At 43.9% G+C, this 14,426-nt stretch overlaps 2 protein-coding genes across 2 annotated transcripts; both read right to left on the bottom strand.

The window, feature by feature from the left end:
- Nucleotides 1-6,440: 6,440 nt before the first annotated feature.
- Nucleotides 6,441-7,279, bottom strand: LOC122613376 (trypsin). Its single transcript, XM_043787524.1, has one exon. The coding sequence runs from the start codon at nt 7,249-7,251 to the stop codon at nt 6,475-6,477; it is 777 nt and encodes a 258-aa protein (XP_043643459.1). The 5' UTR covers nt 7,252-7,279; the 3' UTR covers nt 6,441-6,474.
- A 6,082-nt stretch (nt 7,280-13,361) lies between these two features.
- LOC122614652 lies at nt 13,362-14,144 on the bottom strand. The gene has a single exon (XM_043789269.1). It carries the CDS (start codon nt 14,142-14,144, stop codon nt 13,740-13,742), a length of 405 nt encoding a protein of 134 aa, XP_043645204.1. The 3' UTR covers nt 13,362-13,739.
- Nucleotides 14,145-14,426: the final 282 nt, after the last annotated feature.

Below are 14,426 nucleotides of genomic sequence, written 5' to 3'. Positions count from 1 at the left end.
TTTTTATGATTTTTTCCTGGAAAACGACGAAAAAATAAAGTGAAAAAACGAGAGCGTCAAAACAGCAAAGCGGCAATGGGGGAAAAGCGGTAGCAAAGCGAAAACAATTTAAGTGTCCTTCGGTTGCCACGCTAAACGCCTTCAATTTAACGCCAGACACACGCCAGAGGGGCAGACAACAGGGGGCGGGGTGGGGTGGGTTGGTGTGTTTTGAGGGGGTCCTGAGAGTCCTGTAAGAGTGCGAGTGTGTGTGTGAGCTGATGCCGCAATGCGTGTTGACCGCCAACGCCGCTTTTGCCGCCACTTTAAAAATCTGAACGCATGTGAATGGCATCCGAAAGTATGCTACAGCGAAAATCACTTAAGCGTTGAAAATTTGTACGGTAAAAAAAGGAACACAGCGAACCGAAACTTTCCCAAATTTTGATGAGGTGTGGGAAGCAGCAACAACTGCAATGTCTAGCGAGAAGGTAACAGAACTTTCGGTAAAGAAAAACATAAAACTTTCGCCCAATGCGGAGCCAACCTTCACTCTTTACAGCCCCCAAAATACACCCCTTCCCCACAGGCCACCCCACCCCCGCCCAACAACAAGCAACAACTCTTACTCATTTATAGTATGGAGATGTTAAGTAGCTTCTTCAAGTATGCGTGTGCGTGGGGGGAGTCCTTATGCATATGTATGTGCACTGGAAGCAATAAAGTAGTACAGCATATTTCATAGGTAAATGGAAATGGAAAATGGAAAAAACCTTTTAGATATGTAGCTACTGGATTTATCAAAATATATTTATTCGACACCGGAATGGGTGCTTTAAACTGAAAACATCCGTTACCATTTGGGTAAACACCACTTCTCTCAGTGTAAGCGTCAGGCTGGCAGCAAGTGCACTCTGCAATTATGATAACATGTGCGCCCTCGCCGCCATCTGTCCCCCAGAACTTCTTTGCTTTGGGCCTCTGCCTGCTGCCAACAAAACAAGTTAATAGTTTTTACGCAAAATTTTCTCAACAGGCAGCTGCCTTGTTTCAGGTTTTTGCGGCATGTTGAGCTTTGTTCGGTGCAGTTTCCACTGGTGAAAGTGCATTTGCTGCTCTGATTTGCTCTTGAGCCCTTCAAAATGTGTATTTTTCCTTTTACTACATGCCCTGCCATATTATTGTTGAAGTGTAATTACGTTATGAAATATGGGGTGGGGGTGGTGGTGCCACAGTTTTGTAGATGCTGTTACTTAAGAGTTTTGAGCAATATCCTTTCAATGGCTTGAATCGATTTTTACCATATGATCATAACGAAATGAGGTATTCTTGCATTTTTTTGTGAGCGCTTGAACTGAAATGGTTTCGATGGAGGATTCGAAATGGACGCAAGCTTAATGTGGAGAAATTAGCCAAAGCTTTGGCAGACTCACGAACCATTGACCCCAATCATTCCCTACACTTGTTCACTTCACCGCCTTGCGACCTCGGTAAAAATGTCATTCCCTCTTTGGAAAATACCAAAAAGTTGTTACGAAAAAAGGAAGGCAAACGAAATGAGAGGGAAAACTTCTGTGGCAACATTTCCCATTCAACTTCATTCCTTTGAAGCCGAACAATTCCAAGGCCTTTTGCAGCCACTTGTTGTGGGCTGACTGGTTGGGTGAAATGGGGTGGAGCTGGGGATAACTTTGAGAGTTGGGGCAGTGTGGTGAGGGGTTGGGGATTGGGGGCATGGCCAAAACACATGTAGACCTCGCCCGCTGTTTTTCGAGTAACAAGTATGGCAAGCCAAATAAACTGTGCAGATAAGAAAATTCGGACAAAAAATTGATGTGAAAACAAATTACATTTTAACCGAAAATACTGTCCACAAAAAACAAGAGAAAATTGCGACAAGGATTACCATAAAAGGCCTACCTACCCGGCTGCAAAAAATGATTGTGCAAAAGCTCAACCAGAAATAACAAGTACCAAAAACTGTTGAAAAGTTATAAGTGCAGGATTTATAGCTACCGATTTGTTGTCTGGCCCCGGTCCTCGCTGCTACTTCGGTTTTTGGTCCACCCCAATCCACTTGCACTTAGTGCTTGAGCAAAATCAATATGGCTGAAAAGCGCATAATGAGTGTGCCGTCGTGTATGTGTATGTGCCTGCATTTTGAAAATATGAAAAGTCGAGGAAAGTTTATGGCAAATGAGTAATGAGTGGCTGAGCCTGGTCGACTGCTCCTCCTCGAAAATGATTGCCCACTGGCACTAAGCCACAATTCGAGAACGAAAGCCAAGCCACCAAACGTTAGGTTCAGGCCAAATGGAAACCGGCATTTTGTGAATTGTTTTTGAAACTATTTAGATTTAACATATGGCTCAATCCCACACAATTTAGCAAGCGTATCACAAATTTAATAAAATAGTCAGAGGAGCACATAAATCAAATCAAAGGCCATGTATTGAAGAATAAGAGTTTATTTTACCCTTCCATGGAAACATCAGCTTGAAATTGGAGCTCAACATCAATGTTCATCCACTTAGCTATTTGCGATACAAAATAATTTGTTTGAGGAAAGCTACTTGTGGGCACTTAAACATGTTGCAAGCTGCATTTGTTAATTCTGTTTTTTTTCAATTAGTTGCTGTTTTACTCTAAACTTTGTCAAGCACTTGAAAACTTTTTTCGCTTGACATTTAAATGCGTGCACACATACCCAACCATACCCACACATACTCATACGTGTGCGTGGAGGTACGAATGTGTGCATTGGTCGTGTGAATTAATTAATTAAATAAGAGATGGGCGGGGCTTAATTGGCAGCCCTGGCTTCGAGTTCTGTATTTACTCCGATCAACTTAATTCAATTAGCGTTCAGTCAAGAGCCAAACCTGAAAAAATCCGCGACTTTATATCAGCGCTAACTTAACTTAATTAATTTAAATTTGATTGACGATGGCTTATATGCCTGCCCGTTCAGCTCAAAGTCCACTGCAAACAAAATATTAAAAATATAAAGGCCAGCGGGTAGGTATTTAAAGGCGTGGGATTGAAAACTTTCAGCAAAGTAAATTATTATTTTATAAATGTCTTTTTCTGTTAATATTCATTTAATTTCAAGTGTTTTAGAAATAAACAAAGCCATGCTCTGTTAATGAGCCCACCAGAAGTAAAAAACGGCGACTTACTCAAAACTTTTTGAGCCACCCCGATACTGACACAATCAGAGTCAAAGTTGACACAGTTTCTTCCTTTATCTGCCACTCGGGCAGACGGGCATAAATTATATTATGTTATGCAGGATAAAACGAGGCGGAATAAGAGTAAGAAATTAAAAAGTGACGCTGAGGCATCGCCCGAAGTTGAATTTATGCGGCTAAGTCCGCTGCCGCTGTCTCTGTCTGGCACTTCGAACGGCCCCCGTCGCGTAAATCGAGGAGTTCTGAGCATCAGCACCGGCTGAAACACTCGTAAACCTGTTAGAAGGATGCAGTAGCGATGGGAGGTCGAGAGTTAAAAACGGCTGATTACATTTGAATCCCCTCATAACTGTCAGAAAGTAACTTGGCTGCAGACTGGACTGCTCCTGCCCTGCCATCGGCAACGTGGCGTATGCGCAATGCGAGGAGCGAGGAGCGGGAGTCGGAGCGGAAGCCAGGGCATCGTCCCGGGAACGAGTTGGCTGTCATTATGTCATAAACACATGAGGAAGCCTGATGTTTATACTTAAAAAGCGCTCATAATAAGGCTGCCTGTCAGTTCGCTTGGCTAGAGGCCACCGGTCGTAGAATCTGCGATCCGATACGTTGCGATGCGATGCGATGAAATGCGATGTGTTGCGATGGAAACTGCCACCTGTCCAGGAGCTGGATGCTTTTGTTTCACGCCACAGGACTGTGCCCCGAATGCACGACTCATTTGATTTTCATATCCGATTAATTTTTAAATGCAGCTCCGCTGAATGGTTCGGTGGATGCGCGATTTAAGTTTTGGTTATCTGAAAGTAAAACATTTAGGTTCTGAAGGATTAACGTTCCATTGTGTGGGTGCCGTAATTATTTTACAATCTCTTAAAACGTTATTTATATTTGATTCTTTTTTCTTCTCATTTTAAAACACTCACTTTAAAATTAAAGAAAAACTTGAAGGGTTGGAAGAATTTTATCAGATATTTCATAAAGTGCAATATGTATACACGTATACTCCTCAATAATATCACAGATATTCCTCTTTCTCTCTCGCTTGAGCCACCAGAATGGACCCACTTTATATGTACAATGTCGTGTTCCATTCCACGAGGCGGCTAGTTGCCTGAGTGCCCAGACTGCTGCGGTTGCCAATATATCGCAAAACGTTGTAATTAAAATTGTTATCTTTTGAAATTGAAGCGCACACATAGACGGTAAGTGTCGGTGTATCGGAAATCCATGCAGGACGTCAGCGATTTGCGCTATGCCCCACTGCTGGCATATAATTTTTCACCTGTCTCGATGACTGGGAGCCTGATGCCCTCCTGATGTCCGGCTGCCTGGCTGCCGGGGTCATAACTCCCAAATACCCTGGAAATCCCGACGCCATACTGAAAACCCCGTCACCCCGACTGCTCTGCCACTTGTAATAACCGGCGTTACAGGGGTCTATACCTAAAATTGCATGGGTCAATTGCGGGGGCACAATGTGAGATATTTTTGGCATTTTTCAAAGTTGGGTGTTTTCGAGTATATGATACACGAGGGTGGTGCAAGGGAAGCAAGCGGTAAATTTGTATGGGAGGTGCAGCTTATGAAGTGAAAAGAGGACTTTTAAAACGAGGATTTAGAGAGCATCGCAGTTTAATCCGTCTATTATATAATCCGTTAATTTAAATCGAAGAAAAAGCAGGCCGTGTGTAACAGAAAACAATATTCTTTTTTATCCACTAGCGAACTTTTCTCAAAGCAGTCTTGTTTGGCATACAGATACTTCCAAACACGTATAATTTATTTATCTTTTAGTTACTCTACGTTCAGGGAAAGCAGCTTGATTACCACTGATATGTGGATTTCTTCAGTTTTCTTAAAAATATTACTAATCAAAACAATCTTACATACGTTACAATTTGAGCTTGTGTTCATAAATTGGCAGTAAAATTGTCCTGGTCCTTACATATGTAGTCCATATTAATAATAAGTCATATACAGGTTTGTGGTTTAATAGCTGCTAAAAGGCAATCTCAGCAGCTGACTTTATAACTTAGTGCCCTTTGGCCTGAATCCTTTTAAAAGCTGACAAGTGATGTTAATCTGGGCTGCTAACCCTGCATGGCAATCCCCAAATGCCACGACATGCCGTCAGCAGCCACAGGAGGAGCAGTAGACGAGTTGTCTATAACTGGCTCATTTATTAAGTGATAATAGACTGGAACCTGTTCACGCAAAACAGGCAACCACACCCACCCGCCCAAAAGGCGACAGACAGCCCCAAAATATGCAAAGAATTGTGCACTAAATGGGAGTTGACAAACTTGGCCACCCGGGCATGCATGTGTATAGATACAAACATATGAGTGCCATATACACACATACAGTGGCCACAACAATTTCATAAGAAATTCGTGTAAGTCTGTTTGTTGACGCCCCAGCATATTACTCACCAGATACTTGGGCATACAACTTCATGGCTCTGCCCTTGTGAGCTTATCCTCGCTCGTTTAAGTTTGGGCTTGGCATATGTAAAACTTTAGGCAAACATGACAACACACAGCCGAATAATATCGCATGCCATAAATTACACTTAAGTATTTAACAGCTTTATAGAAAACAACCACCGGCCACGCCCCCAAAAACAAGATCGAGCCAAGCTATAAAATACCGACAAAGGCGGATAGACAAAATGGGCGGGAGCAACACGAATTGCTTTTCTGTCCAAGAGTACGAACAAGTTCCCATTTGCATGGCTCTGTGTCGCAGTCGTATCCCCCGTTGTATCTAGTATCTTAATACATTTTTCATCAAAATTCCAGTCTGGCCTGATTGCGGAGGAGGCGGTGTTTCCTGGTGCATGGGTGTGGATAGTCTAGCCGAAATCGCGATGACAGCGAATAGGTTGTGAAGCAACAGGTCGGGGTTCTTGAATTACTGCCCAGTCTGCCAAAAACGGATTTATACATTTTGTTGGGATAGATTTTATACAACAGTTAGCAGAAAAGTGGTCTCCATAGGTTTCACTTGACCAGATCTGGCTTGGCTTATTTGATCTAACTAATAAAATCGCAATGTTATTCGATTTATAGAGCTGCACCAAAAATTGTAGTATTTAAATATTATTAATCTGAATAATGATCTTACAGTTGATAAGTTCCCAAAAGTAGAACAAAGTAGGAAGTACTCTTAACCATCCATTATCCATTATCCATTTTAGAATCTGGAATATTCGGAATCCTGTGAAAACCATTTAAGCAACTACTCAATGTGTGTGTATAAATACATATATATCTTGAAATACTCTTGCATTTATTATTTCCGTTTACAACGAGTTAGCGGTGTCAACGATCCAGGTGTTAAGGCTGGCAACATCGGCATAGACGCCGGGGTAGCCGGTCCAGGCACATCCGTTGCCCCAGGACACCACACCCACAAGTTTGTTTTCCGCAACCAAAGGACCGCCGGAGTCACCCTGGCAGGCGTCCTTCTTCTCGCCAGTGGCACAGACCATGGTCTCCAGGATCGAGTCGCTGCCGTAGCTGTACGTGTCCGTGGCACAGTCCTTGTAGTGCAGCAGATCCACCTCCACCTGGAGAAGGGTGTCGGGGGAGGAGCAGAAAAGGAAGCAGGTGGTGCCCCAGCCGGAGACCACTGCCTTGGTTCCGGAAACGGCCTCGGAGTCGGCCAGTTCGATGGCCCGGATCTTAGAGGTCTGGCGAACGGGAGAGCTCAACTTGATGATGGCCACATCGTTGATCATCAGCTTGCTGTTGTAGCCCTCGTGGTACTTGAAGGCGCGGACGCTGATCACCTCACCACCGGAGCTCCTGGACGTGGAACCAGCTCGCACCTGCAGCTCGCTGGCGGCGTACGATTGCATGCAATGGGCGGCGGTCAGGACGGTATCCGAGTCAATCAGACTTCCGCCACAGAAGTGGGAGCCCTTGGTTGTCTGGATGGACACCTGGTAGGGGAAGTTCTCGATGTCCGCGCTCTCGCCGTTCACAATCCGCCCGAAGGGGAAGTCCAAACCGGGGTTTCCATGGCAGGAGGCAGCCAGGGCGACAAGCACCACCACACTCAATAGCAAACGATTCATTCTCACTGTGATCACTAACCGCCATCCGTTCGAGGCCTCGACTTTTATAGCCAAGTGATCTCAGCCATGGGCCTTATCGATTGACCATGCGACTGGCTGGCTTTGCAGTTGTAAATCAGAGTCTCTCTATCAGGAGTCTAGGTCCATGACGCCTTTCGATTAAGGTTTATTGTTCTCGGCAATAATCGCAACTAGTTAATCTATCAGACAAAGAGCTTAACAAGTGCCTATATATGGGAGCCAAAGTATTCTTGCTCTAATGATAGAATTATTTTGGGATACTCTCATAAAAAACAAAACCCATATAACATAACCAAAGTATACATTGCTTATGGTTGATTGTTAATGGAGCGAATCGCGTGCCAATCACAGGCACTGATTGTAAATCAATCTAAACATTTTTATAATTCTGTTGATTCTGGTTAGGTGATATTGTTGATGGAAATAATCCAACTGCAATCGATGACTTAATGTGCGGGTTCTAAAAAAGGTATTATAAAAAACAAAAAAAGTCGATGCGTGGGAAATTCAAACGTTCTGATTACAAAATAAGTCTGTTTATATAATAATACATTATATATACTCAATTTTGGATATATTGTTGAACTTAAAGTTTAGAACAATAGTATCATTCCGTAGATTCTGATTCAAACATGTTGAATCTGTATCAAAGTTGAAGAAACGAAAACATGTGGTATTAAGATAAAATTAATTAGTTATCACAAATACTTCTGGTCCGCAGTTTTTGCCTTGACAAGGTCATAAACCAATTAGGACAAATAAAGGGAGTTCCTCAACCGCATCCGAACAGCCTCATGTGATTCGACTATCTTGAACTCGATGTTGAATCCTCAGAATGCAGTTCTGAAACATGCCAGAGACAGCTGCAATCTGCTCAGCCAACACAGCAGTCACAAAGAACCGCGAACAGAATAAAGCTTTATCTTATCATGCAGACGCTAAAGCCAGTCCGTAACTAACTTTCGAAGGACATCGTGGGTGGAGTGGCTTGAGTGGTTAGAGTGGGTTGGGGCCAGGACCCTCGGGGGCCACGAACAAGACAAACGATGGCGAACTGCGTTGAGTGGAGTTGACCAGCCACGAGCAAGTGCAGCAAGAAGTTAACATGACCATGAATTTGAGCTGCCAAAGTTCATTTTTAATTTACCGCGCACACACATCCTCCCCGAAAAGGAAACGCACTCCGACGAGAACAATCTATTAAATCCGCAAAGGACGAGCGGATTCGAAGCGGGTCTCATGTTCTTCTTCTTCTTCTTGTTCTTGTTCCGAAAAGTTGTTGATATCTATTACCGAAGATTCGAAGCAGTTCGCCGGCATCTCAACTCAACTTAACTCGGATTCGGCGAGGGAGGATGTGCATGTGGGATGTGTGTGGTGGCAGGGACTTAAAGACAGTTGCCGCTTGAATAGAACCGACTGCCAACTGCCAACTGGGCAACTGATGCTGGAACGGAGGAGGACTATTCCAGGGGATGGAGTGACACACCCTGGCACATCCACATGTCTGACATGACAGTTGGTTATGCCGGGGCCACAAGGCACGTAGCGCAGTGCAGTTAAGATTTGGATTTCCTTCGCCGGGCGTATCAAAGGAAACAAGGCAAAAAATCTAGGAAATACTACAAAACACTTATCTGGGTGACAAATAGAAAAAGAGCTGAATACAGCAGGGGAAGGGGCTCCGACAACATTGAAAGAAAAATGTCTCTGAGTAGATTAAAAAAAATATGAGAAAGGGGATCCAACGAAGCGACCGCCTGCAGAATGGAGCTATACAAAGCTGGGAAATGGCTCACGTTGTCGTTATAGCGCTGGCACGGCGGGACACAAGTCCACAGTGTAGCAGGGTATAGCAGAACAACAATTGTAAATATATTATGCTTAAGAAAGAAGTACACGGATCCTGTGTTTAACAATATAAATAATAATGTTCACTTGAATTTCGAGAGTTTTTAACCCTACGTAAGATAAATTATTAACACAACTAGCTTTTGCACGATGAGATCCCCTGTATCCGCGACATGGTCATGGCTGCTCATGTGTGCTGGCTGTTGTCTTAGAATCGAGCGCCTAGACGACCTGCAGGCGCTTTTCCAGCGTTTTTGCGTTAGTCTGCTGTTGCCATTTTGTTTTCAGTATTTACTTTTTCTATCAACGTACTGTTGTTGTTAATATTTGCAAGGCGACTTTATCTTAACAAGATCGAGGAGAGGACCAAGGACCCAGACCTAAACCCAGACCCAGGACGCATGACCGAGGATGTGAATGTGAATGTGGGGTGTGCGTTGCGTCTGCCAGTCCCTGTGTCATTTAAAATCATTTTGCAAGTTTTGAGCTGACTTTGAGTTTGTCTTTCTGTTCTGTTCTGTTCCACTTGCCCCAGACTTTCCCTACACGGCTTCCCTGCGTCCAATCTTCCTGCTCCGAGTTCAGCTCATGTGCACGGGTTTGTTTCGTTGTAGTTTGCTGGAGTGTCAGAGAAGACAAGAAATCGGAAGGAGGGGAGGGGATACAAAGCCAGGGGCTCAGTTAGTGTTAAGTCCATCAAGTGAGCAGACAAATAACTGCGTTGGATCCGTTTCGATTGCATCTAATTCTTTTATGGCTCCGGCCTACAGAAGTGTGTGGCTCACATCACAAAAAAAAAAGATGGTATAAGCTACACCAGACCTCATTCAGCTAGAATTAACTTGCTGCTCTCCATTACTCACTTCGTTTTATGTTTTTCCAGAGCATTTTTCATTTGTCAAATTTCGGTTAAATTAACTTTGCCTTTCCCAGTTTTGTCCAAAATAATATTCTGACCCACTCATAAACCACTTTTAACTTTCGCACAGACACTGTCTGTCCACTAAATCATAAAACGAGATGAAAATATGATGTGTCCCGGTCCATAAACCATTTGAGAAGAATCAACAAAAAGCAAGTCAAGCTTCCGTTCGGAGGACATTCATATTTTCCCACCGGTTCGGGGGCCCATAAAACTCCTGGCGAGAGTGCGACCATTTCTGGTTAGGGCCCCCACATATGAGCCATAAAAGAGTAACAACAAATACTGAAATTGTTATTAAATAACAACATAACAATATCTAATTTCAACAGGAGGAGGAGGAGGAGGGTGTGGGCCGAATAATATTTAATAAATTTCGTTAGATAGGTTAAAGGTATAATACGGGGAGTGTATCTGGGGACCTGGGAGGTCGTAACCATTGCATATTCTTCCCATGGGGTGCCCATTGTGGCCCATTGTTGCCATGGCTGCCATGGCTGCCAGTTGGAGGCTCCGCCAGACGGCCTATTAACCACATTTTAAGCATAATTGAATTTCGTGCATAAATTTCGGTTTATGGGTCGTCGCAGGGAGACCACAACCCGGCCAGATTATTACATTATTTACTGGGTGTGTGTGCATGAGAGAGACGGCCAGATGCCGTGCAAGAGAGAGGGCAGACCAGGTGGCGCCACCAGACGACAGGGGCATCAATTTTTCATGATTCCACGTTTCTGTTGTTTCATGCTTTTTTCCCGCTTTTTGAAATGGTTCACTGCCCCCCGCTGCTGCCGCTGTTGCTGGAAGCCCCAAAAATATTTATTAAATTTCTTTTTACGATATAAACACAAACATGCTCCCAAACACGAGCGAGTACTGGAATAAGCCAAGCAATTGGTTGCAGTCTCGTCTCTAATATGTTTTGGGGTTAGCAAAGGGAAAGGGACAGAATTGTATAGGGATCCCAGATTAGTGAGTTAGAACCAAAATTGATTGCCCAATTGGTTGAAGGAATAATGGGATCCGCAAATAAGAGTCAAATGCATTCGTTTCTTTGATATTTCTTGTTTTTAAATAGAATAAGTGCGGCACGTGTTTGCCCTAACTTTCTACAATTCTTCAAGTTTTTAAAATCATGACTGACTAGCCATTTGCACTTAATTGGAACTGAAAATTAACTCAGACTAGCCCTGAGAAATCAGCAGTCTAAACCAAACCCTTCTTATCACAACACTCTTAATCCTTTAACAGTGTTACAGCTATCTTTATGATACAACACGGGTATGTCTCAATCGAAAAGATATTATAGTCTAATTGCCTTGAAGTTCCAAGAGCCCATACTCCTATTCTCACAGATTTCCGATTGAGATCAACTGGGAAAACTTCTGTGGCGGAACAAACAAATCTTTGGCCCCAAGCTGGCGAAACCAAAGTTTCCAAACAAACAATTGCCGCTCCATTTAACCGACTTTCCCCACTGACTCACACATATGCTGGAGTCATATGTTAACCCTCAAAGCGTTGCCAAAAAAAAGGAAAGGAAAGAAAACTGTGAAATGGGGTAAAAAATACAAGTATGTTCAGCGAAAGTTCATTGCCGCTTTTTAGGCGCCAACAGCAGCTTACTGCGAAAAATTCCACAGAACAAAAAAATGCCAGCCAGAACACAGGCAACACATCAACTTTTTATTAGCTGCAAAATAAACACGTGGGGTGGTGCGATGTGGGCGGGATTTTGGTTGGCTGCAGAATCCGAGAGCAAGACGCAAACAGCAAACAAACAGCCGACAACACAAAACGCAAACAGTGGCGGCAAGAGTTGAGTAACAAATATTTACAGCGCGGTACAGGCTGGCCCAAATGCCACCCAGCACTTACTACCCAACACCCACACCCTACACCCACCACCCATTTCAGTACGGCTATTTGCCTTTGTTGTTGGTTAAGACAGTGCCAAGGACCCACAGTCAATGTCGAGGTCCTCCCGCGGTCCTTCGCGACTTAATAAATCTTATTAAAGTGCGCACAGCCTCTAAAATATGCTACGTTTTTATTTTCCGCTGTTCGTTTCGTCCTTTTCGGCCAACGCCACTCCGCGGCATTTGAACGACCATTTGGAGGCCTACTGGAAGGGAAGTGGGTCTGTCTACCTTGCGTTTGCTTTACATAAATTTATTTCTCACTCCGCCACGAGGACTACTTGGCACCGAAGATGGTGGGCAGGAGGGTCACACCCGGCTTTAATGTACATCAATTTGGGTTGATTGTCGACCATAACAGCGGGTTGCAGGGGATTACAATCGGGTGTGGGTCGTGGTGGAAAATGTTTAGCCAAAAAATGTTATTACATATTATGAGTGCTAGCAAGAAAGCTGGTTCCTTGATTTATGGGCAACCGTAGCTACTAAGTAACATGCACTACTTAAGTAACATGGACATGGAAAGTGAACTATACAGATATAGAACTCAGTAGTTTGCCACCGAAAAATAAGAGAAATTTAAGGTTTTTCATGTTTGCATCACATGACTGTATCGTAATTAATGTAAGGAACTACACCAATTACTTGCACGTATCATTATGTTTGACAACAACAAACATTTTCACAATCCCGCCGAAAGGACATTGGTTTCCCAACATTGGGTTCCCATTAGGGGTTTTGATTGGGGATGGTAGCGGGGGCCCATAAATTTGCGGTCTTAATTCAGTTTAGTAGGCCGCCCTCTATTTTGTTTCGCTGCCTTTTTGCCGGCTCCCTCTTAATCGCGCTAAATTAGATATAAGTCGATGTTCACGGCCCAAAACGGTACGAATGCCAAGAACGTGGCTAAACACCCTACTTGTGATGGCCTTTGCTCATTCGCTTGGGCATCTAAAACAAATTATCGAATTAGTTTGTTTTGGTGTGCGGCCAGTTTTTATTAGCTGTCTAGCGCTGCACTTGGTACAGCACAGGGAAATTGATTCCCCGTTCACAGAACTGGCCAAAACAAGATAATTCCGGACAGTAAATTAAGTTTGCCTCGCAGACAGCTGCGGACGGTCCCCCTAATTGGCAAAGGCATTTCCCCCTATTGAAAGCGGAATTCCCAAGGCACGACTTATCTAATCGCTGATTTGGGCGATACAATCGTCAAGTGTTTTCGGCCGGTCGACCAGGAATTCCCCAGTGAATTGGTCATATTTTTAGTAAGTGGCATTCGTTTGATCCAGATTAAATTTGCAAAGGTGAAAGAAACTTTATTTAAATTCCAAGGTGCTTTGAAAAGTTAAAGTGCCTTTGGCCACAATTCGTCGCCCCAATCGGCGTCATCAGCGTGACTTGTATAACCTTTTGGCAAATCATAATAATTGTGGAAAGCATTGCCGAATGCAATCAATCATTGGGCATAGATGGCGTCCAGAGTCCAGTCAGATTGATTGCCCATTGGATTGGGATTGGGATTGGGACTCGTATTCGAATTGGCATTGGGGAATGGAAATGGAATCGCTGTTGACGGATATCATCCCAGGGCCGGAATCGAGCTGTTGACTCAGTGCAGGCCACACACACTCGAATGGTGTTTTTTCAGGGGAATAAGTTTCCACGTGTCGCCGTATCCTTTTTGGCTCATCCTTTTCCTGCCGGCTCCATTTTGCTTCTTATAAACGGGTCTTCCACCGCCTTGTCGCCGTCGACCGTCGTCTGAATAAACATTATGGCCGTGCTGCTGGCTGACCGGCGAGCAGATTTCTTTTGTCACGACTCAGGAATCCACGGACAACCATATACTTTTCGTGGACCAGCTCGAAGAGCTCCTGCTGGAAGTAGTCGTGCTCCAGAAAGCGCGCATCCTTGTGGCCTCGCCGCCGTATTTGCTTATCCCTCAGCCGAAACTCGCGCCACAGCCTCTGGATGTGCAGCCATTTTTTGGCAATGAAGTCCAGCGTTTTTCGCTCGGATGGCGTTTTCTTGTAGTTCGAGAACGCGTGGAAAAGGAAATTCGCACTGATTTGCTGCTGCAACGCCAATTGGTCCAGCGCAAGGATATGGCCCTCGTCCTGGTGACCCGCCATCAGCGAATAGCTGCCGCCCAGCTTTAATGCGACAATATTGGGCATTTTTTCGCTGTTTAATTTATCGCTCGCACTGTCAATTATTATAATTTATTCGCCGGCCACGGGTTGTTCAATAATTTTAATTAATACTATTACTTTCTCTGCACTGCACAGCGCCTGTTTGTTTGGCAGAATCTCTGCAACTAAATGTTGGGCACCAAGTGCTGTGTTTTTATAGCGATACGATTTCGACTTTGATAAACCTACGGACATAAAAATAGTATGTCGAAATGTGTGGTTTTATTTATAGGTTATTGAAGAACCTGATACAAGGCAATGAAGCAA

Source organism: Drosophila teissieri, chromosome 2R (assembly GCF_016746235.2).
Source record: "Drosophila teissieri strain GT53w chromosome 2R, Prin_Dtei_1.1, whole genome shotgun sequence".
Classification (NCBI taxonomy): Eukaryota; Metazoa; Arthropoda; class Insecta; order Diptera; family Drosophilidae; genus Drosophila; species Drosophila teissieri.
This window is presented reverse-complemented; position numbering and strand designations above follow the sequence as displayed.